The sequence below is a fragment of the Ascaphus truei genome, chromosome 5 (assembly GCF_040206685.1).
Source record: "Ascaphus truei isolate aAscTru1 chromosome 5, aAscTru1.hap1, whole genome shotgun sequence".
NCBI classification, from domain to species: domain Eukaryota; kingdom Metazoa; phylum Chordata; class Amphibia; order Anura; family Ascaphidae; genus Ascaphus; species Ascaphus truei.
Genome location: NC_134487.1, coordinates 38601265 through 38626778, shown reverse-complemented (window position 1 = coordinate 38626778; position 25514 = coordinate 38601265). Strand labels below are relative to the sequence as shown.

The 25514-nt window shown below is 44.8% G+C and overlaps 1 protein-coding gene across 6 annotated transcripts in view; it reads left to right on the top strand.

Moving 5' to 3' along the window:
• Positions 1-25514, top strand: part of SRPK2 (SRSF protein kinase 2) — a 155520-nt gene that overhangs the window by 109408 nt on the left and 20598 nt on the right. For all 6 annotated transcript variants that reach the window (XM_075599673.1, XM_075599675.1, XM_075599671.1 and 3 more), the window contains 4 exons: positions 6773-7258; positions 21094-21194; positions 21450-21557; positions 22131-22200. In XM_075599673.1, coding sequence (XP_075455788.1) covers positions 6773-7258; positions 21094-21194; positions 21450-21557; positions 22131-22200 — 765 coding nt within the window. The remainder of the gene's footprint in view (positions 1-6772; positions 7259-21093; positions 21195-21449; positions 21558-22130; positions 22201-25514) is intronic.

The following is a 25514-nucleotide window of genomic DNA, read 5'->3' as shown; positions in this document are numbered from 1 at the left end:
TAAAGGAGCAATCCAAGACTGATTTTTTTTTTTTTCAAATGTAATTTTTTTTATATACAGTAGCATTGAAGCAGGAGGACTCTGGAGCTGAACCCCATTCATTTCAACTATGGGAACCCCCTAATTCCAGAGAAACTTGCCTCCTAAGTAGCTGCAGGGCTCAGCAAGCAGGGCTTTCAAGTTTAAAGGTCCCGCGTCACCAGGGCCAATAGGGAGCCGCAGCTATGACGTCACAGCTATGATGTCACAGCTTCCTGTTGGCCCGCAGGACGCCAAAACTTTCAATAGCGGACATGTTGTGAACCCTGCTTGCCGAGTGGAGCAGCTACCGGCACCTAATTCGGAGGCAAGTATCTCCAGAAGCAGAGGGTCCCCGAATCTTAACTTAATGGGTTTCCGCTCCGAAGACCTCTGCTTCAATGATATATATAAAACTTAAATTAAAAATATAATCCGACAGCTTGGATTGCCTCTTTAACTGCTTATGAACATGAATGGCAGTTTCCACACAATTGTAGTGTGATTAAACCATACCAGAGGTTAGCAAATTATACAATTTAGCTCTTATATTCACAAGGGTAAAGTTTAAGTCCGGGGTCCATTCTCTCTTCTCAATTGATCTGTATTAAAGATGTATCTACCTTATTTCTGTTCTAGCAATACATTTTTCCCCCAAATTCCTTTATTTCTCATTTATAACTGTCTTGTTTCCCATTTTTTTTTTTTTTTTTTAAATGTAAGCCTTTTTTTTATTTAGTATATCCTTTAAGAGTCTAAAAGTGTTGATGGAAGCTTAAATAAAATGTAATCACCCGTCAGGTCACACTACTGTTTTGGAGCCAGGTGTATGCAAATAGCATTTGCAAGCCATTGCATTTTAAATATTGTATGAGGAGGGACCCTGGTTGAAAAAAAAAAAAAATAACCCCTAACTTGCCCTGCTGCCAGTTACCTGCCTTACATACTGGCTGGGGGGCCATTGTTAGTGCCTGCAGGTCTCTCCTGGCAGCTCTCCAACACTGTGCTCAGGTGCCTGCTGTTTGTTCCCCCTCAACTCCGGTCCCAGTGATCACATGATTTGTGGGAGTAAAATTATTTCGGAGGCGTGTTGTAGAAATGAACTACAAAACCAGTGTTGCATATTCATTTGCATATACAATGTATTTCAACACTTCCATTGCACAAGACCCCAAAGGCACATTTTTATTTCTACAAATATGGAGCCAGCCTTGATTGACTTTAGTAGTATCCTGTGTCATGTAACGTTATATGGCGCCAATGATGACACTAAACAAACTTAAATGGCCAACCAAACCCTTAGAAGATTCCGAGTAAAATCCACCAAATTGCTAGTGTCCCAAAGTTCCTTGCCGCAGTCTCATCCAATCATGGAAATATGTGAATGACAAGAAAAAAAGGCATACAAAACACCAATGGTGCATTACCTTTGATGATACTGGAGGTATATATGAAACCTGATATCAAACTTTAGACAAATGTTACCAGTACACTATAGACATAGAAAAAGCTCCTAATGGATACAATTTATTAACAATATAAGATACAATAAAATGCTGCATAAGCTAAAAAGCTTGGATGTGGGTTCGTTGGTAATAACCCAAAAACGATGCTGAGAGGAGCTGAGACGGAGGCAACTCCAAGATAATAACATAAGCTGATGTATGCGGACGGACACACCTGCACGCCGCCACACTGCTCAGTGTATCGAGAGACGGCGCTGACCGCTACTACCACTGCATGAGGAGAGACAGCCAGGTGGAGAACGCACGAATAGTGGTTCCTACTTACAGGCACAAGTCCATTAGACGGATCGTAAGTAGGATTCCAGTTTTAATCATTTCTTGAAGGAGTTGATTCAATCGGCATCGTTTTTGGGTTATTACCAACGAACCCACATCCAAGCTTTTTGGCTTATGCAGCATTTTATTGTATCTTACATTGTTAATAAATTGTATCCATTAGGAGCTTTTTCTATGTCTATAGTGTACTGGTAACATTTGTCTAAAGTTTGATATCGGGTTTCATATATACCTCCAGTATCATCAAAGGTAATGCACCATTGGTGTTTTGTATGCCTTTTTTCTTGTCATTCACATATTTCCATGATTGGGTGAGACTGCGGCAAGGAACTTTGGGACACTAGCCATTTGGCGGATTTTACCCGGAATCTTCTAAGGGTTTGGTTGGCCATTTAAGTCTGTTTAGTGTCATCATTGGCGCCATATAGGTCATTTGCATATTCAGATCTTTTGTGGTTTGGAGAAGCCAGGTTGGCAGGTTAGGCAGCCGTTGTACTTCAAGGACATTGGACTTTCTCACAGTTATTATATTTTGGTATATTGTATGTTGTACTAGCGCTTGTTCACTAATTTTTCACTATATCCCATAATTATAAAACAAATCAAACCGGGCTTGACGGGGGTTATCAAAACGCATTCCCACCCAATGTAAAAAAAAATCTGTTCTAGAAAGGGACAATCAACATACAGGCATACCCCGGTTTAAGGACACTCACTTTAAGTACACTCACGAGTAAGGACATATCGCCCAATAGGCAAACGGCAGCTCACGCATGCGCCTGTCAGCACGTCCTGAACAGCAATACCAGCTCCCTACCTGTACCGAAGCTGTGCGCAAGTGGGGAGACTATAGAGTCTGTTACAAATGCGTTATTTACATCAGTTATGCACATATATGACGATTGCAGTACAGTACATGCATCGATAAGTGGGGGAAAAGGTAGTGCTTCACTTTAAGTACATTTTCGCTTTACATACATGCTCCGGTCCCATTGCGTACGTTAATGCGGGGTATGCCTGTAGTCAACTTTTTATATGACCGTTTGAAGTGACCCATCCCAGGAATACTCTGTCTACTTTCAGGAAATAAGCAGAACACGGAGAGACAGAAATCCAAATACTAGCACTCAAACCCTCTACTGCTGAATGATTACTGACATTAATGAGGTGTAGAATTGTTGAATTAAAATGATAATCTTTAATGTTCAAAAAATAACTAAAATATTGGTAATTTCAAATAGGACAAACAAAGGACACACACTACTGATCCTATGTCGAGTGCAGTAGGCACTCTGGATCAGCAATTAAAATCAAATACCTGAGTGTAATTAGATCAGATATCTGAAAATGGTCTGATATACAGATAATCCCTTAAGGTGTAATATTGGGCTGGGGAGAGGAGTGTTGCTTATCTTAATTACCACTATATCAAATTCAGAAACCCCATAAGTAGGGCAAGTAGGTAAGTGTGATTGCCAATACGTTAATTGGCTATAATGTGTAGCTAGAGAGGTACACTATGGACTCCTTACATAAGGGTCAATAAGCAATCAATCCTCTAACAAGTACTCTAGCTCTCTGAGAGTGTGTGGAGGGTAATGAATACATCCCCACACTTATTGTGGTACTACAGTCGGTGGTAAGTTGCCGTTGTTGCTGTAATGCATACCGTTGTTTGATAACACAGAAATGCTCCAAGGGTATTGAGCAGGCTGTGAGACGTGAGACGTCTTGCAGTCTCAGGTTGAATGACCTGCACTAGTATCTGTAAATGTCACAGCCAAGATACCAAGGAGTATAGTATCAAAAGTTAAGCTTCTGTGACACTATCCTCATGGGACAGTGTGCTTGAGGGATAGATATAATAAACGGAGGCAGCCTTGGTGCACTAATGAGCTGAGTAGATATCTACAATGCAATAATTAGCTGTGTGGTGTACTTAGTACCCCTATGTAGGATAGGTTAGAGCAGCGGTGCGCAAACTGGGGGGGGGGGGGCACGAGACTGCCTACGGGGTTTGCAGAGGCCCCGCGCGCTTCCCGAAGGCACTTAAATTAAGTGCCGGGGGAGCTGCAGGGCCTCTGTAAGCCTTCACTTACCTTGGCTCCGGCGGCTTCCTTCCCGCGTCGCCATGGCAACACGACGTCAAATGACGCCGCGAGGTCATGTGATGTCACGTTGCTATGGCATGACGCCAGAGCGGAGGTAAGGGGGGGGGCGCGGGAGTGAGGAGACCGTCGGCAGGGGGGCGCAGGGAAAAAAGTTTGCGCCCCCCTGTGTTAGAGAACGGTGTGGTACAGTATTAGGTGTACCTAGTGCCTACATTCATGAATAGGCTAGAACCGTTATTACCTTTTATGGAAAGGGTACTACCAATAATGTAATCTATAGTAATAGGTTAGAAAACGGTGTGGTATTGGGTATACCTAGTGCCTATATTCATGAATAGGCTAGAACCGTTATAACCTATTGTAGAGGCACACTAAATACTGCCAAAAATTGCAGTCTGTAAAGATAAAAGCAGCAGCGTTGTTGTGTTGTGTTTTTAGTACCACTCTAGTATAGGTCAGGGAGCGGTGTGGTGTTGAGTATACCGAGTGCCTATATTCATGAATAGGCCAACACCGCTATAACCGTCTAAATAAGCACGTAGGATAATACCCAATATAATAGTCTTACGTGAGGAGAGCAAATAGAGTGAGCCCAGTAAACCTTTCAAAGTGGGAGATGTCCTATTCTCGTTAGACATGGACGTATCTTCCCTTAAATACAGGTGCTATAGGTGCAATAAATAAAATCGACAAAGGGCCACAATAACAAAAAAATGCAAATTAAAACCTGTGTGCACTACACACTGACACAGCATAATGTGACCATGTCAGTGTATAGTCCCGTCAGATTACACTCCAAGTGTGTAGTACGGCTGGCTACATACTCTGTCAGTGCATAGTTTTGTTAAGTTATACTCTGCACTATACACTGATATATAACCTGATGGCACTTCACACTGACTGTGTCAGTGTATAGTGCAGAGTATAACTTGACAAAACTATACACTGACAGAGTATGTAGCCAGCCGCACTACATGCGGACATAGAGCGTAATCTGACGGGACTATACACTGACATGGTCACATTATGCTGTGTCAGTGTGTAGTGCACACAGGTTTTAATTTGCATTTTTTTCTTATTGTGGCCCTTTGGGAGTTGGAGCCAGAATTTACCTCTCATTCCCAGTCAGCTTGGCCACCCCTGTGCTAGATGGTAGTTGACCTTGCCGATGATGTGACAAGTATTACACATTCTTACTAATTTGGGGCCTCTATTTGCCAAAACTGTGTGTACGGCTAAACGTGTTTGGTATCAATGTACTCAGGAGAAAGCGGCCAATACAATGTTATATTTATGTCCAAGATTACACGGAGTAGGTTTGAGAGATATTGATGCCAAGTGTGAAGTTGGTGGTCTTGATATTTTTCTCATAAATTGACACGGTTTTTAACAGTGATTCTCAGCCAGAGATTTTTTTTATACATGCTTGATACCCATGTTTCAATTCCTTGTGTCCGATCATTTTTGTTTATATACGTGGTATGGACAACTTGCTTTCATGTTTTAATTTCACTGTTAAATAATGAAGCCATTTGTTATTCCAGAGAGGGCCAACATTGAATGGTTTTTGGTGGGCCTCCTTAATATGGCCATGATTGTGAGCATCATTCAAAAGCGTAAAGAGAACCTCATGTGCAAATTGAGTAAAACAGTAAATGTCAACATAAAGGAACCAAATACTAAAAGATGATCACACTAACAATTTCTAAAGACATTGAAAAGATCAAAACAGACTGTGTCACCAAACTTCCCTATAAAGATTGTTCCTTCTTGTTGCTGTGACAAGTTCGATGACGGTACCCCGACACACTTCTAGAGTGTTTATCTTGTATCTATCTTCATATAGTATCTTTTGTCTGTCTCGTATTGCTCCTCATAAGATTGATTCTTCCAATTTGTGTATTTTTTTAATGTTTCCAGGAAGTCAAAGATGTGCCCAGATTCAAATGCTTTTCATAATGAAGTCACATACACCGTTATACGTTAACTTAATGACATTTTTTTTTAAATGGAATATTCTTGTATGGGGCTGATTGATGCGTTGATCCCAAAACTTGCCCAGGAAATGAGTTGTATCCCATTTTTTGGTTAATTAAATTAAAACTTTTGTGTCCTCTGCTACCTCCAAAAATCTGACCTTCCAACATTATTAGTCAATGTTATCTTTGGTGCCTTTTGCTTTAAATCATATTTTCCCTTACAAAATAGCTTTTTGCGGGGCAGTTGAGATTAAAACTATGCCCTGTGGATGTGTTCTAAACACGACTTCATAGTGCCTTTCATTATTACTTTGTAGGGAAATCTCCAAGGGTTTTTAGCAGTTCTATCCCAACATTTAATGTGCAAATCAGATCACAAATGAATGTATCCCACCTTTAATATTACTCCACTTTAACACTGTCCAATTAATAAACGTTATTCAGGCAGAAACCATGTCAGTGTCTTCAAAGGCAAGAGTACATTACATTTTAGCCTCAAAAATGTTAAATGATTTACGTGTACATTTGCATGATGCAAGATATATACATAATGTATGTGTATGTAATATACACACACACATACTGTTACAGGGTACAGGCACGCACAGGAATGTGGCGTAAAAAGGTTTATTAGCAGAATCCGCTGTTCAGTTCTCACCTTTATCAAGTTTTCCATGAGGGCCGCTATGTTTATTCTGCTAATAAACCTTTCACGCTGCATGGTGTGTGCCTGTACCCTGATATACATGTTACTTAAAACTATGCTAGCGGCTTTGATATCTGTCAATTACCAGCTGTATAAACGCAATGATGAGCCTTCTTTTAACTTGGTAATGATCCAAGATATTATTTTATTTTTCAGAAGGGGAAGATCATGAAGAGAAAGAAGACACCGAGAAGGAAAATGTTGAAAAAGACGACGACGATGATGATATCGAGCAAGAATTAGTCACCAGAGATCCTACATGGATTGAATCCCCTAAAACAAATGGCCATTTGGAAAATGGGCCATTCTCTCTGGAACAGCAATTAGAAGATGAGGAGGAGGAAGACGATGACTGTCCCAACCCGGACGAGTTTAATTTAGACGAGTCAAATGCAGAAAGCGATTATACATACAGTAGCTCCTGTGAACAATATAACGGTGAATTGCCAAATGGACAACATAAGAATTCTGAATTAGAATTTTCTGAGTTTTCAGCCTCAATGTTTTCTGGGCCTTTGGAATCTGTGGCATCTGGCTTGGAAGCTTCCGAGGAATCGGCTGTGACTGAGAGAGAGGAAAGTAGCTCGTGTCATGATCGAAGCAGGACGGTTTCAGCATCCAGTACTGGAGATTTGCCAAAAAGTAGGTGTTTTATTAACAAGTCCCATTTCTCTTGTACCTATGTATTTACAGCATGCATAGCCACATTGACTAAGAAGTGCCACTCCATAAGATCCCTTTCATGCTGGAAGACACTTTATGGTCCCATTCAAGCGAATAAGCCATAAAGGGCCATATTTGCTTGGAGGAGTTATTCCAGAAGACCGCTTCTGTGCCAGAAGATACCTTACATTCTAGTCACTTAAATGAGATGTAAAGGACCATATAATTACAAAGCTGTGCTGTAAGGAGTTTTGTGGAGTAGCACCGCTTAGTAAATATGGTCCAGAGTCCTCCGAGTTAAAATATGAAGCATCTTAAGAAAATGGTTCTTCAGGATTAACATTTTTCCTCCATTTATTTCATGCGTTCTTCACATTTGGAGGGGTGCAACCTTATCAGGGGGAAAGACAAAATAAGTGTTTATGGGATGGAAAAATCCTGTTCGCCTAAAACGTAACCCCTGGCGCCAGTTCGGTTTGCAGCACTGACTAACTTGTCGGTCACCGCCACGACCAGCAACAGCGCTCCCAGCATGCTGTGCGGCCGCACTGTGACTGGCTGCAGACGCTCTGTGTGGCATGCAGGGGGAGAGAGGGAACGCAGCCGAGAGACACTCGAGGGCGGGGGGCGGGAGCCAGTTGGAACGCTCCATGACTATGCCCACCCCTGCTCTCAATTCACTGGCAGGGAGATGGAGGGTGGGCAGAGCGTGTCAGTGTGCTTGCATGTGTGTGTACGTGCTTACATGTGTCTGCATCAGCGTGTCACAGATACACACTGACACAGCAGGGATGAAGGAGGTAGCCATAACGCTTTCTTCCCCCTCCCCTTAACAAAATGCTGGCTCCCAAGTATTTTATATTTTACTCCACCTCCTGTAAAGTAGTTTCAGATTTAAAAAAAAGAAATAATGTGCAGTGGTGTATTCTTAATTCACTTACATTACAAGCTCTTCATAATTGCTCTGGTGTCAGTTGTCCTTGTATGTAGAATACAAGAGAAGAAAAGTAGCAAAATATTGTGTAGTATTTATTATAACATATATTGAACATTTAAAAAAGCCATCCCACTCACATATGGTTCAAATTTCTCACGCCTCCTGGTATGCCAGTTGTCTTTATAAAACGCTGCCAGGGTGCGTTCCACATTTTACTTCCGGTTTTACAGATATGTCACTTCCATGGGCTCCCAGAACCGCAGACATATTTTGGGATTTTCAGTTGCACGTTTGTTAAGGGTACCAGATGTAAAAAAAAATGTGCTGGAAAAGCACTGATGGTTTAATCTGAATTCAGATCAAGTAAACCGTTCTTTCCAGAATGCTGGATTTCAGTTTTTCGGAAGCAAAATTAGCCCAGAGAACATCTTTCAGTAAGGCCATACAAAGGGTGCTGCTGACAGAGGGTAGGGCCAGAGAACGCATACAGTGGCGAGAAAACGTTTGTGAACCATTTAGGATTTTTACATCTTTCAAACCTAAAATGTTTTTGGGTCATAATCTAAGTCCTAATAATAGATGAGGATAATCTGATCAAACAAATGACACAAAAACATAATACTTTCTCAACATTTATTTATCTTCAAATCTTAATATATAAAATCGCAAGGTTAGTGCTATCTGCGGTGAATCTGATTGGTCCTCAGCCTCTGGCCAATCAGATTGGTGGGTCTGACGTCACCCAACTGCCACTCTCTTCCCCCTCGGCCACACACACACACACACCTCTCTCCCTCCCTCCCCGGCGCTCAGCTCTCTCTCCCTCCCCGGTGCTCAGCTCTCTCTCCCTCCGCGGCGCTCAGCTCTCTCTCCCTCCCCGGCGCTCAGCTCTCTCTCCCTCCCCGGCGCTCAGCTCTCTCTCCCTCCCCGGCGCTCAGCTCTCTCTCCCTCCCCGGCGCTCAGCTCTCTCTCCCTCCCCGGCGCTCAGCTCTCTCTCCCTCCCCGGCGCTCAGCTCTCTCTCCCTCCCCGGCGCTCAGCTCTCTCTCCCTCCCCGGCGCTCAGCTCTCTCTCCCTCCCCGGCGCTCAGCTCTCTCTCCCTCCCCGGCGCTCAGCTCTCTCTCCCCCTCCCGCGGGGGGACAGGCAGTGGGCAGGCACGCGGCGCCGAGTACCTAAGATGGCGGCGCCCGGAAGGACCCCCTTCCTCCCTCGCGGCGCCGACTGCCTAAGATGGCGGCGGCCGGAAGGATAGGTGACATATCTGTGTGTGTGTGTCACTGTGTGTGTGTGTCACTGTGTGTGTGCGTGTCACTGTGTGTGCGCGTGTCACTGTGTGTGCGCGTGTGTGTCACTGTGTGTGTGCGTGTGTGTGTGTCACTGTGTGTGTGTGGGACACTGTGTGTGTCACTGTGTGTGTGTGTCACTGTGTGTGTGTATGTGTCACTGTGTCACTGTGTGTGTGTGTCAGACACTGTAGGGTGGGGACCCCCCCTCCTGTTCACTGTCCCCCCCCCTCCTGTCCACTGCCGTCCCCCCCTCCTGTCCACTGTCCCATCCCACCCTCCTGTCCACTGTCCCGTCCCCCCCCTCCTGTCCACTGTCCCCCCCCCCTCCTGTCCACTGTCCCCCCCCCCCCAACCCCCCCTCATAGCGGGAAATTTAACTCACGGGCAACGCCGGGTCTCTCAGCTAGTGATTCAATATTTAATATCCATATGTGAAAAAGTATGTGAACCTTTAGATTCAGCACCCCTTGAGCAGCAATGACTTCAACTAAGCGTTTCCTGTAACTGCTGGTCAGTCTGTAACATTGGTTTTTGCAGAATTTTGGCCAGTTAAAATCTTTATAGAACTGCTTCAACTCAGTGACATTTGAGGGCTTCCTTGCATGGACAGCTCGCTTCAGGTCCTGCCACAACATTTTGATGGGGTTTGGGTCCGGACTATGACTAGGCCATGCTAAAACACAGAATTTCTTCTTCTGCAGCCATTATTTTGTAGATCTGCTTGTATGTTTTGGATCATTGTCTTGCTGCATTGACCCACTTTCACTTCAGATAACGGGTGAATGGCATGAAATTCTCTTCTAGAATCTTCTAATACAATGACGAATTTATCTTTGTGTCAATGATGGCAAGCTGTCCAGCTCCAGAGGCAGCAAAACAGCCCCAAACCATCACACTCACACGACCATGCTTGAGGGTTGGGATATGGTTCTTCTGTTCGAACACAATTTTGGTTTTCGCCAAACACAACGTTTCTCATTGGGGCCAAAAAATTCTACTTTGAAGTCTTGTGGATCATCTATGTGCTCTATGAACTTCAGAGAGGCAGCAATGTTCTTAGAGAGCAGTGGTTTCTTCCTGGCTATCCTTACATGAACACCATTCTTAGTCTTTTTCTGATCGTTGAGTCATGAACACTCGCATTAGCCAAGGCGAGAGAGGCCTGCAGATCCTTGGATGTTACTCTGGGGTTCTTTGTTACTTTCTTGATGATTTGCCTGTTTGTTCTTGGAGAGATTTTGGTAGGACGACCACTCCTGGGTAGAGTGACTGTAGTCTTAAACGTTCTCCATTTGTCTGACAGTGGATTGATGGAGCCCCATATCCTTAGAAATAGCTTTCTAGATGAGCATCAATAACTGCTTTGCTCAGGTCCTCAGAGATTTCTTTTGATTCTGGCATGACGTGTTTCCACACACCTGTATGGTGAAGACCAACCTCACAAAGTTTGTGATCTTTATATAGGGTGCAGCCTCCCAAACTCACCCCTGAAGATCTACCTAATTCTTAAAAAATCCAATTGTTGTTATCCCCTTTATTTTAGCCGATAAAACCAGGGTTTAATTTACTTTTTCACATACCCTCTCTAATTCATACATCATTTTGTTTCAAAAGACATGGAATTGGTTAATATAAACCCTATTGAATATTTCAGAAAATGCTGGTTTTGATTCAAGACGTTATCGTGGAAAAACTATGGAATGTCTGTAATTATCATTGGGGTTCACAAACATTTTCTTGGCACTGTAGCTAGTATGAAGCTAAAACTTCTTTATTAACACTTCCTATGTATGTTTAATTACAATAATTTAGTTTAATACAGCTTTATTGAGTGCAGCATTCTTTTGGTCATCCAGTTTTTAAAATGTTCTTGATGGTTCCCTGGAAAAGCAATCTCATGCCCTCATGCCAACCACAGCCACACAGTAGCACGGGATTCTGCGAACTCACTTAACATCGAAAAACTGTTACAGATCGGCGCTCCTAACTTATTAAGTGTTTGGTCCTAATGAATATGTGGTGTAATTGGACCACAATATTTATCAAACGAAAGGGGAAAAAACACAAGTGATACAGTATATGGTTTGTAAAAGTGGCAATACACAAAACCATGATCTATATTCTGCAAGAAAGCTGTAATCCCTGGGGCTATATCTGTATTGTTTGTCTGTGGAAGGGGATTGTATCCGCATTGTCCTGGCCCATCTTCAACACCAGTAATCTCATTAACCGGGTCTTGGGCCGTGTACCAGGAATATTGTTCCTACACAGACTAGCTGGCTTCTGCCTGATTGGGATATGGGTATAAATACGCCTTCTCCCCAGTCTCAAGAGAGTCATTCTGGACTGGACATTCTTTGTGAAGGTTGTGTGCTGACCGGGGACTGGCAGAGCCCTTTTAAAGGAAGAGCAGACAGGGAGTCAGCAGAAGAGAACTGAGGAACATCCAGTGTTGCGTGTGTGTGTACAGTGTTGGCCGGAGCAGTTTGGAGTGAAACAACAGGGGGGGGGGGGGGGGGGATTTAAAACTGTTAGCTAGAGCTATTCAGTGCTGCCCATACTACCGAGGACAGTGGCGCAAATTGAGAACGCGTTGCGGGGAAAGCTTTCAGACGGAGGTCCCCGCACCTAGGACTTTAGATTATTTCCCCAGTTGGGTGAGTTTGTGTGTGTGTGTGTGTTTCATGTACTTGAAGTTTGTGGAAAGTTTTTCCAAGAAATTCACTCTGCAGTTCTGTCTAGTGTTCTGATCCCTGGTGTAAATTGTCCTGGTCTCCCGTGACTTGGAACCCACTTAACAGTTAGGTTCCTAAAGAAAAGGAAAGTAAACTGTGTGTTTTATGAGACCTTCCGTGATGTATTATGTTTCAGAAGGACGTACTCTTCAAACACACAATGAAGAATGCACACCAGACAACATGGTCATCTTAGTCTGCTAAACGTTTATCAGACAAAATAAGAAATGTTGGGTGATTGTAGATAATTATTGAATACAAGCTTTCAAATACCATGCAGGTGCATGGTATGGCATCTGTTTTACCGGTGTCATTGCTAGGATTAGTTGGTGTATAAACTATAAAGAATTAGCCCCGTTCCAGTTTGACTCTTGAAATTGAATAATATTTTTTGCTTTTGCGGTTTTACAAAGAAGGTTTAGTTTAATTTTTCTTAAATGTCTATCTTTGGTGCATTGATTATGCTCCTTGAGACCTCACACACGTCTGATTTATAAGCAGGCAAAGGAGATGTTTTTTTTTGTTTGTTTTTTTTTCTTTTTGCCAACATTGTTAAGCAGTTAGATGGTATGGATATTAAGCTACAGAGTGGTTGACCCATACCATATCCTAAGTAATGTACCACTATGGTTAATGAACTATTGTGTGGTAGCCTATGCGGCACAATCAGCCAGATTTGGGGTTAACTGATCAATAAAGGATCATACGCAAGTTGACTGTAAAGCTGCATCCATAGGTAGGCAGACCGCGCAGACTGAGCAATCAGACTGCCTAAAGGCAGTGATCACGTCTAGACTGCGTGCGGCGCGGGAGGGGGCGCGTGAAATCAGTCAAAACTGATTTCTCGCGCGATAGGGCGGTCACGTAAGCGGTTCGCCCAACGAGGGCGAACCAGCTCCGTGACGTCAGTGGCCCGCCCATAGACACGCCCCCGGACGGCGCGCGTACTAAGGCCAGGGAAAGCACCCGCTTTCCCTCCGCACAGCTGCAGTGTCTATGGACGCAGTCTTAGCAGCAATTGTCTCTTCAAATATTTGATACAATGGGGAAATTAACCCTTTTGCTGCCAAGGTGTCTCCAATACATCACATAACAATCCGTTGCCAGCCCAATTTATAGCGAAAGGGTTTACAAAAACAATTCAAAGTGAAAAATATCTTGATTTTCCTTTGGTCCATGGATTACTTAAGTCACTGGTGGGCAACAGGGGGCTTGTAGGAATTTCCCCTGCGGCCCCCAGCCTCCTCTGTTAAAGTTGGAAGGGGGGAAGGTTCCGGGGACACAGTCTCGCGATCATACCGGGGTGGAGCTAGAAAGGGGCAGGGCTACCGGAGAACGGGACGAGGAATGACGGACTAAGAGGGGGAGGAACAGGGGAGGAGAGAGATCATATTGCAGAGAGAGATGGTATATGGGGCAATAGGCAAGTTTCACCTATGCTAAATTTAAACGACAGGTACGTTATCCTGTATCCCTACTTACAGTATATTGATCCAGAGGAAAAAACAGTTTAATATCATCCAATGGTCTCATAAGGGGAAGAATAAATTCCTTCCTGACTCCAAATATTGGCAATCCGATTACCCCCTGGATCAACATCCTTCCCGTGTTTACTTATTTGCTATATCCCTGTATACTTCCCTTTCGAAAAAGATGTTCAACCTTTTTTTGAACATATCTATTGTTCTATACAGAGTGTTTAAATGGGGGCAATAGGAGTTGTAGGGAGGACATAGAAGTCATTATATTATGTGCAGCACTTCTAGGGGCTGGTGCACCACAGCCGCGATGCTCGGTGTATATCATGTTGCCCACCACTGACTTAAGTGATCCTGCATGTGGCTTGATGCAAATAGCATTAATATTACACACCTTAGACATTTGATGAACAACATAATAACAGTTAATTAAAAATGTGTTTAAGGATTAAAGACGGACGTGTTTCGAGACTGGCACGATTTCTGGCAGAAAAGGATTTGATGGGCTCAATTTACCTTATGTTCTAATTACGCCAATAGAGGCAGATTTGATCATAATTAAAAATATATCTACTTTTGCAGCAGCATATCATTTTTCTATAGGAGGCATTGTGTTTGATCATGTACATGTTTTTTATGCTTTGTGAATGCAAATATTTCAGTAACTTAGACCATAGAAGACAAGGTGTCACAGACGTGTAAGAGAAAGGTGGACATACATCAAACATGCATGCTGAAAAACCCAAAGCTGAATTGAAAATAGGCAATTCCGTGACTACAACGGTGACCTAAAGTTCTGTAAGGGCTATAGAATAATAAGAGATATTGATGCATAAGTTCATATGCCATAAAGGGACATATTTCTTAGGTTAGTTCTTTACATTATAATACGGGATACAGTATGTTACGAAGTAGATATATAACATAAGAAAATATACCCGTTAAAATTGGATTTTTTTTTGTAGATAAAACACATAATTTAAACAAAGAGGATAAAATTATCTGAAATAACTTCAGAATACGTATACCATAAACATAGAGAATATGCATGCACAGTGAGTCCTCGCTTTTCCGACACAATGCGTCCCGCAAACGCGCGTCGGATTCGGGGCAGTCGGAAAGCAGAACCCATGTTAACCGGCTACGGTTTCCGTCAGATGCGCGAAAAACCACACGGGATAATGAGGTTTTTTTTACTGCATTATGCACCGACGGAGAGTGAAACGTCGGAAAACAAGGAGTAAAGAATAGAATGATATAACCGCAAAACATATAATAATTTCCTTTTTTCTATTATCAGTTTTGTTTTTTTCTGCCTTTATTTACCGTCTCTACCATCCTTCGTTGTTATTTATAACCGTTAAAACATGGGGGTTATATGATGTCATAGAAATTTTTATTTACATTTTATGAATATGAATTTCTGTAGTATCGTAAATTCTGTGTAAGGGGTTTTTACCCAAAGGTTAATTTGTATTTGATTTCGTCTTCCATTTTCAGACCAATCTTTTAGGAACGGTTGTGGCACAGCAGATTCACATTTTAGTACAAAGATAAAGCTTAGGAGTGTTTGTAAAAAGGCCAAATATGGATCATCTCGAACCCTTTCCTAATAGCATTTATAAAAGGTGCAATTATATGGCAATCCTATGTTAAATAGAGAAGTGCACATGGACGTACCTCTTCATCGGGCATCAGGAATTGCTTCGCTCGGCCCTAAAAGGGTCGGGTGGAATTGAATTTCACCTGTTCCTATTGTATCATTACAGGACGTTTAGATTGAGTGGAGGAAGCAGGGCTCCCGTTATATGCAGGGGTACGCTGCTGGGATCTAGATTTCCTAACGGCAGTAAAATTTGATGATGGTTTGCCATTTAATATTACTTAAATTCTGATAATGTTATAATGAAAATGTTCACTATCAATTTTAGCAATTAAAAAAAAAATGCTACATTAGACATACCCTGGTTTAAGGACACTCACTTTAAGTACACTCGCGAGTAAGGACATATTTTCAATAGCACCATACCCCTGTGTCCGTATGCTCGCTTCGCGAGTACGGATACTTATTCTGCCCTACAGAACGCCGTAGTAGTGACGCATTGATTCCCCTCACCCAATTGGCAAACGGCAGCTCGCGCATGCGCCTGTCGGCACGTCCTGGACAGCCATACCAGCTCCCTACCTGTACCGAAGCATTGATAAGTGGAAAAAAGGCAGTCCTTGACTTTAAGTACATTTTCGCTTTACATACATGCTCTGGACCCATTGCGTACGTTAATGTGGGATATGCCTGTATTAAGCTGACGACCTGCAGTTCTTTCATTTATATTGCACTTTTGTATGGGTTTTGTGTATATTAAATCAAGAAAAAACAGTAGAAATGACGGTCATTGCTCCCCGAACTCCGGAATCAAGTAAAGAAAGTGATACACAGGTTGTATAACTCTGACGTGTTTCTTTGATAAAGTCTCCTTACCGAGACGAAACGCGTCAGAGTTATACACTCTGTGTATGTCTTTCTTTACTTGGATGAATAAATAATTTTTTTTTTATTCTGCGCTTTGGTTGATTCCGGAGTTTGTGGAGCAGTGACCGCCATTTCAGCGGGTTGGTGTTGGATTTTAGAGGTAGGCTTCCATGAAAAAGTGAGTCTTCACAGAGTTTTTAAATGTCTGAAAGCCGGAGGGAGAGACTGATAGTGCGTGGTATGGAATTCCAGAGAGAGGGCAGCACAGGGGGGAAAGTCTTGTAGGCGGGAGTGAAAGCAGGTAATGCTGGAGAGAAGGCGGATGTCGTAGGTTGAACGTAGGTGGCATTTAGGGATATATTGGGATGAGGGCAGAGGTTAAAGGGGGGGGGGAACCGCGTAGAGCGCTTTGTAAGTCAGAGTTTTACATTTTGCTTCTAGAGGATAAGTGAAGCCAATGTAGGGGTTTGCGTAGTGGAGCGATGAGTGAGGTAAATTTGTCTCGCAGCAGCATTTTGGATGGATTGGAGTTGGGCTTGGCAGTCAATGCCAACTTGGAGAAGGTTGCAGTATTGAAGGCGCGAGACAAGATGAGGGAGTAAAGGGCGCATCCTGGTGATATTTTGGAGATGGAGACTTCAGGACTTTGTGAGGGACAATATAAGAAATGAAGGATAGATCAGAGTCAAAGATGACCCATAGACAGCAGGCTTGAGGTGTTTTGATGAGATTTTGCTATTATTAACAGTAAGGGAGAGTTTCGGTGTAGTTTGGGCGATAGATGACAGCAACACAGAGGGAAAAGGGGGAAAAGAGACAGACAGTGTGGACTTCTAAGGATGAGGAAGGGAAAGGGGAGATATGATGTGAAATATGCAGCATGGGGAAAGTAGTATGCTTACTCTTCCACCCTGTCTATTCCCTGGTTTGGGGGTGTGGCTGTGGGAGAGGCCACTAGAGGAGAGTGCAGTAGAAGAGGCGGTATCCAAGGAGATGAGACAGGTTTCTGTTGGCTAGAAGGTTGAGAGAGTTGGAAATGAAAAGGTCATAGATTGCAGTGAGTTTGCTGCCGATAGTTAATATATTCCATAAGGCACAGGAAAAGAGTGAGGTGAAGTGGGGATGAGGTTGCAGTGATTGGCAGTGCGTGGTGAAAAAGAGACTAGGTCGTCTAGGACGATGGCCGTGACCATTCAGCTGCGGCGTTTCACCACCAGGACAGTTTGCCACTGCAGGTAATGTATGCCCTTACTCTAAAAACCTTAACCGCTTACCTTAGAAACCATAACCTTAACCTCTTACCCTTAAAACTTGAATCGTAACACTGATTGTCCTGGACGCAACACCTCCCTATGGGCCAAAATGGCCAGGGTCAACTGTTCCCTCTGTAGCTGAATGGCTAATAATTCCTTCCCGGACTTTGGGCTTGGGTGTTGGATGTGAAAGGATTAGTATTTGGATAGGGCCAGGATTAGGGGACATGTCACCACAGAGTAGGAGTAATGGTAAGGGGTGGGAGAGAGAGAATAGGACATGGAGTTTCTGGGGGTTTTGGATGATGGGGGGTGATGTGAGAAGCAGATGGAGGTGATGGCTGCAGAATGAGGGAGATGATAGTAGAAAATGGGAAATTAGGAAGGAATGGTTTAGGGGTGAAAGTGTGGGAGTTAGGGGTCGAGGCAAAAGTGCAAGTGAGAGAACAGAGACAAATTAGGGAGAGCAGAGTAACCTTAGGCCTCGGACATCGTCAAAAAGACCTTGCTGAGGCGCGCTGAGGGGAAACATTATCCCTATCAGCGCGGCTTTAGACGGTGCTTGCGGAGGCGTGTGGAAATGCAGGAGACAGCAAGTTTAAATTTTGCCGCTCATGCGAGCGCAGGACCGGTCACGTGACTGCCAGAAGCCAATGGCAGTCCGTGACGTGGCGCGCTAGCCCCGCCTCCCGATCCGCCTCCAGGCCCGCCTCCCGAAAGCCTCCCACCCGGCACACAAGCTCACTGACGCTCATGCAGGGACAAGAAAAATCTCCTGCTTGAGCAGGAGAGCATGAGCGTCCGCGCTGCCCAGCGCCGCTCCCTGCACCATGTCCCAGGCCTTAGTCCAAAACTGAGAGGTGGCGGAAGTCATTACTTAACATTAAGCTGAAGTGTGTGTGTAACTATAATAACTTTATTTCATATAGTGCTTTTCTTTCAATGCAACTCAGTGCTTCAAAATGAAAATATAGTGCGCCTTAAGCAGTATTGTACATAGGATTTGTGCAGACAGTCACTGTCCAGATGAGCTTACAATCTGTTTCTGGTGCCTGAGGCACAGGGAAATAAAGTGACTTGACCAAGGTCACAAGGAGCGGACACCTGGAATTTAAACAGTCTCCCCTGATTCAAACTGGGTGTCATTGTTTTCCAGGGTCAGTGCCGAGAGAGGAGTGTTTTTTTTGTTTTGTTTTTCTTCAATAGTACCATTTGCTGCTGTCAGTTGTAAATATTTTATTTCCTCTTCCCATTTTGGTCTTTTGAAATCTAGTCGATACCTCTCTCAATACTTGGTTCTGGATCTGAAAGAAACAATACACAGGCAGTAAAGCTGGGCCTCACCCGTATTTAGCATTTTGTACTGCTGTGAGATGTATCGCTGCACGTGCTTTCTGTGCAAGCCAAATGACACCTTTATGCTGTTTTAGGTTAGAGAAATGTTTGGTCTAACCGCATAGATATTAAGAGCTAAAGAAGTATACTGCTAGTTAACCAATGGAACATCTAGCTCAGTGATTCCCAGCCTGGGTTCCGTGGAACACTGGGGTTCCGCGAGGCCGTGTCCGGGGTTCCGCGAGGCCGTGTCCGGGGTTCCGCGAGGCCGTGTCCGGGGTTCCGCGAGGCCGTGTCCGGGGTTCCGCGAGGCCGTGTCCGGGGTTCCGCGAGGCCGTGTCCGGGGTTCCGCGAGGCCGTGTCCGGGGTTCCGCGAGGCCGTGTCCGGGGTTCCGCGAGGCCGGGTCCGGGGTTCCGCGAGAATTTGCAAAATTGCATTACCCCTGACGTAGTGACGGAGCGTAGGGTGTAGCTACTACCGTCCGTCGGCATGGTGACCTGGAGTTGGACGTTCAGCAGTGACGTCATCAGGGAGAGGTGTCGAGAGGAGTCGCGCCTGCGAGAACAGGAGGGGGAGAGCAACGTAGAACCCAGCTGCGGCGGCCGTGGGTAGTGGTGCTGCAATCTGCAGGCCCCCCACATGTCTTCCCTCCCTCAAAGCCGCCTAGGCGTCCTTGATCCTCAGTCCCCCCCCCCCCCCCCCCCCGGACCATACCGATATTCTCTGCCCTGCCCTATATGGTTAACGTCCTTTAAATACAGCACTTTGATCCCACCGGATAAGTGATACCGCCAGTTATTATTGCCTTGGTGTGCCATTGTTTAGTGAGCAGTTTGTTTCATACAAAAAAACGAATGTAACGGACTGTCTTTATCTTTCATATTGGGATCGCATACTTCCTAGTGAAATGCGTCATTAAATATCTCTTGGAGATGTGGCTCTATTTTCTCATAGCTGCTGTAAACCTATGCTCACGTTGCTGTGGCATCTGTTAATATGTATATTTAGCATATTCTGTAGTATTTCACATTGTGCTGTTGCATTCCTGGCATACATTTTCAGTACATATGTCAGGAGTGGCCAACTCCAGTCCTCAACGGCCACCAACAGGTCAGGTTTTAAGGATATCCCTTCTTCCTCCACACAGGTGGCTCAGGCACTGATTGGGTCACCTGTGCTGAAGAAGGGATATCCTGAAAACCTGACCTGTTGGTGGCCCTTGAGGACTGGCGTTGGCCACCCCTGACATATTAGATATCGCAAATGTCAAAAGACACTGTAAAAACGAGAGGGTTTCATATTGTGGCTTTAACTTCAGTTACTCCAGTGAACCTTACAAACCACGGGCCTCAGTGACACGCTAATGTAAAGCAGTTCTTACAGTGTCACTTGGTTGCCGCATGGAATTACCCTACCAACCTTCGGCTTGTAAATGGTTAAGGATCTGCCTGCTGTTTTTCTTGGTTTAAGGAGATGTTGCTCATGTGTTTGCTTTTTGTAAGCTGCTTCTTTCGTATGCTCCTATGTTCCGCGGGCGTATCCAGTTCTGCTACTGCTGCTGCTGCTGCTGCTGCTGCTGCTGCTGCTACTGCTACTGCTACTACTACTGTGTTATAATTGGTTCCTGTTTACAGCTCAGAGCTCAAGTTGAATGAGCTGAAGCCAGCCCTCCATGACCCATGCTTTCCTGGACTAACTTGGACATGTTCAATTTGGGCTTAATAATGAACATCAGAGGGATTTTATTTGGGGCTGAAATATCCTTGCATAAAAGCATCTGAAGTTCAATTACCAAGTACATAGTTGTAGTAACTTATTATATAACGCAGTATTTGTAGCATTGCAACTTGCGCATTATTGTTGCCAACTTGAGACAGAGCATATCCATGACGATATATGATTTATTATATTAAATATATCAATTCCTTTCACAGAATTGAGAGAATTTATTTTTTATATTGATTGCAGAATGTTATTTAAAACATTAAATTAAAAAAGTGATTTTGCTTTGGAAATTTGTAAAAAAAAAAAAAAAAATTAGATTGAAACCAACAACAAAATCTCAACTTGGCAGTGTGTAAATAAAGCTCCTGTTTTTACAGGCACCCACTGATTTAACCCCCTCAGCTCTGAAGGGGCCCGCAGTGCGTTTCTTTCTACTATGTATTGTACTATGTCTTCTTTTCCCCAATGCTAAAATGGTTCAATGATCCTCTCTCAGCATAAAATGTCCAGTAGGATCAGCCACCATAAGCTAATCACAGGCCAAGAAAATGTGTGTACTAATGGTAATAATGTTCCTCTTGGTGAATCATTGCAGCCAAAACACGTTCTGCGGATCTGCTGGTGAACCCGCTGGATCCAAGAAATGCTGATACAATAAGAGTTAAAATTGCGGACCTTGGAAACGCCTGTTGGGTGGTATGTAAACACTGGTCACTTTGCATACATACATACTGTCGATCAACTCCAGTCCTTAAGAGCCACCAACAGGTCACGTTTTCAGGATATCCATGCTCCAGCACATGTGGCTCAATCAGTGGCTCTGTCTGACTGGACAGTAGCCCTTAAAGACAGTGACCCTTGTCTGACCGGACTGGAGTTGGCTACCCCTGCTGTAGACGCTGTATTATTAGCTCTCTACTAGTCAGTGAGTGTTTCTATTTCTCTTTGCAGCATAAACACTTCACTGAAGATATCCAGACCAGGCAGTATCGATCAATAGAAGTTCTGATAGGAGCCGGGTATAGCACACCTGCTGATATCTGGAGCACGGCTTGTATGGTAAGAGGCAAATCTGTGTTTTATTTTTTTGCTTTCAAGGTAAAAATTGTTGAATTTCCAAACGGGATTTAAATGGCTGTCCAATAGGAAACGCAACTGATGATGTTCACCTCCCCGTGCAAACTGTGTACTTCCTACAGTTAGTCTCGTTAAGCATGGGAATGATGTCCTTATTTGTTTTGTTTTTTTAGTTTGGAAAGATGGTGATCTCTTAACTATTTGTCACTCTTTTTCTCCTTTTGATGTCTTCAAATAAATAAAAATATGACCATAGTTTGTTTAAAACCCTCAAATTATGAGGGAGTTTGTACTTTCTTTTTAATGGGTTGAGTGAAAAATAGTAGATGTAAAAGTAGGTAGTACTTACACATACAGCCTTTGGAAATAAAACGGGGCAAATTGAACCCAATTGTATTGCACGGAGGGACCCCAATAGTGTTCATTTAAATAACCTGTGTTGGGTTGTTATATGTTGTGCGCTGTGAATAGCAGCTTCCCTTATACCCATAAAAGCATTTCTCCCCCTTGGTTTGGTGTTCTTGCTGTATTCTAATTAATATTCTCCTCCCTCAGGCGTTTGAACTAGCCACTGGTGACTATTTATTTGAGCCACATTCTGGTGAAGACTATTCCAGGGATGAAGGTGCGTACAAAGATGTGATCATAGCGAAAAGATTAAGAATTTCCCTCACATACCTCTTTATCTGTTAACCAAAACAAAGAAGCTGAGCTCTTCCTGTGGTGGCGGGAACTATTCAGTTTTGATAAAAGAGAACACCTATTCATTTCTCCTGAAAAAAAAATCACACCTTTTTTCTTGCTGTACAAGAATCCGAAAAGTAAATTGCTGTAGTCTCTTCTGTGAGGTTTACTTCATTTTAGATATTGCCTATGGAAAACTAGGTTATTCTGTGTCAAGATCTAATCGTCCATTTGGACAGCCAATAAGTTGAAAATGGGGCTGCGTTTTGTGGTGGCGTTTTGACGAGGTTTCTCAGAGCGATCACAACGTGTAAAACAAGTTAAACACACAATCAAGTTTATTGCTCTCATTTTGTAACGTTACGTCTTCTCACTACTGAATTTCCCCATAATCAACGCAGGATAGCAGCTACCCCACTCAGCTCTCGGCTAAGGCCCCGCTGCCTCAGACCACGCGCCTGCACATCATGCAGGCGGCACGTGGAGAGGCACTTGACCGCTATATGCAATCTGTAGGGAACGGGGAGGGGAGGGAGGGGGGGTGGTTTGAGCAGAGGGCTCTCCGTGCTGTTCAACCCAGACACACACTACACATACATACATAATAGGATTGAGGTATGCTTCCTCAGAACAGCCTGCAGCCTCAGTCTTAATTATAGTCTCCCAAACTGCTGTTGCTACCATCACCTTTATTTGACGAGGACATTCATTGGAACGGTCTGAGTTTTCTTGGCACATGGAAGAGGAACGGCCTCATACTTCTATAGACCTGTTCAGGAAGAAATGAAGCAGCAGGAAAGGGGGAAAATGCATTTTAGATGTCAAAGGGAAACACCCCCAAATCCAGTTATAGAATTGAGCATGGAAGATGCTTTCGATCGGTGAAATGATAACAGACACATACTTTAGCTGCATGTAGGGAAAAATGTGCAGCCGGAGGACATTGTCTGAATAGGAGAAACCTTCATTGTGTGTTTAACCCAAAGAAACCTAGATAGTACGTTACGAGGAAGCAGAACTAGGCAAACATGCTTCACGTGCCAAAGAGATCCTTGCCAAAAATAACTCGTTGGGTCATGTTATCCAACATAATATAATAGCGGCCTCTACTGGCCCTTTGTTTTAATCTAAGTACCAACAAGTATCTGACAGGGGAGACTGCAGTGATTTATATGCCGTTAAAGTAAGAAAAGATAGATCATTGTTGCAGGCGAAAAAAGAGAAGCCGGGATACCTACTGTACTCAGACATTTTTTGATAAGGGGTCAAGTACAGTATGTTGCACTATAACTGCAACCGATTTATATGGGGCATAGCTAATGACTTCCAGAATGTTGTCAGACGGCCAGCATTACCCTGTGCTACCAAATGTTTCTTACAGATAGGGTGACCAGATTTACAAAAGTAAAAACCGGGACACATTAAAAAAAAATTTTATAAAACAAATGATAATCACCAACTGCGCCCCTTCTCCTTTATGTCTCTCTGCCTGCTCTGTCCACCCCTCCTCTCTCTCACACACACACACACACACACACACACACACACACACACACACACACACACCCCTTTCTCTCTCCCTCTTCCCATATCCCTCTATTCTCGTTCTCACCCCCCCCCCACCCCTACATTCTCATTCCACCCTTCCCTCTCTCTCTCTCCCCCATTCTCTCTCTCTCTCTCTCTCTCTCCCCCATTCTCTCTCTCTCTCTCTCCCCCCATTCTCTCCCTCCCCCCATTCTCTCTCTCTCTCCCCCCCCATTCTCTCTCTCTCCCTCCCCCCCCCCGTTCTCTCTCTCCCTCCCCCCCGTTCTCTCTATCCCTCCCCCCCATTCTCTCTCTCTTTCTCCCCCCCCCATTCTCTCTCTCTCCCCCCCATTCTCTATCTCTCCCCCCCCCTTTCTCTCTCTCTCCCCCCCATTCTCTATCTCTCCCCCCCCCTTTCTCTCTCTCTCTCTCTCTCTCTCTCTCTCTCCCATTCTCTCTCTCTCTCTCTCCCATTCTCCCTCTCTCTCTCTCCCATTCTCCCTCTCTCTCTCTCTCTCTCCCATTCTCCCTCTCTCTCTCTCTCTCTCTCCCATTCTCCCTCTCTCTCTCCCATTCTCCCTCTCTCTCTCTCTCCCATTCTCCCTCTCTCTCTCCCTCCCATTCTCCCTCTCTCTCTCTCTCTCTCCCTCCCCTCATTCTCTCCCTCATTCTCTCTCCCCCAATTCTCTCTCCCCCCCAATTCTCCCTCCCCCCCCAATTCTCTCTACCCCCAATTCTCTCTCCCCCCCAATTCTCTCTCCCCCCATTCTCTCTCTCTCCCCCATTCTCTTTCTCTCTCTTTCTCTCTCTCTCTCCCATTCTCTCTCCCCCCCATGCTCTCTCTCCCCCCATTCTCTCCCTCCCTCTCCTCACCCCTCCCTCTCTCCCTCTCCCATTCTCTGTCTCTCTCCCCTAAATTCTCTGTCTCCCCCCCATTGTTTGTGTGTCTCTCTCTCTCCCCCCATTCTTTGTGTCTCTCTCTCCCCCATTCTTTGTGTCTCTCTCCCCATGCTGTGCCTGTGCCTCTCCCCACGCTGTGCCTGTGCCTCTCCCCACGCTGTGCCTGTGCCTCTCCCCACGCTGTGCCTGTGCCTCTCCCCACGCTGTGCCTGTGCCTCTCCCCACGCTGTGCCTGTGCCTCTCCCCACGCTGTGCCTGTGCCTGTGCCTCTCCCCACGCTGTGCCTGTGCCTCTCCCCACGCTGTGCTGTGCCTCTCCCCACGCTGTGCCTCTCCCCACGCTGTGCCTGTGCCTCTCCCCACGCTGTGCCTGTGCCTCTCCCCACGCTGTGCCTGTGCCTCTCCCCACGCTGTGCCTGTGCCTCTCCCCACGCTGTGCCTGTGCCTCTCCCCACGCTGTGCCTGTGCCTCTCCCCACGCTGTGCCTGTGCCTCTCCCCACGCTGTGCCTGTGCCTCTCCCCACGCTGTGCCTGTGCCTCTCTCTCTCTGCCTCTCCCCACGCTGTGCCTGTGCCTCTCTCTCTCTGCCTCTCCCCACGCTGTGCCTGTGCCTCTCTCTCTCTGCCTCTCCCCACGCTGTGCCTGTGCCTCTCTCTCTCTGCTCTCCCACGCTGTGCCTGTGCCTCTCTCTCTCTGCTCTCCCACGCTGTGCCTGTGCCTCTCTCTCTCTGCCTCTCCCCACTCTGTGCCTGTGCCTCTCTCTCTCTGCCTCTCCCCACGCTGTGCCTGTGCCTCTCTCTCTCTGCCTCTCCCCACGCTGTGCCTGTGC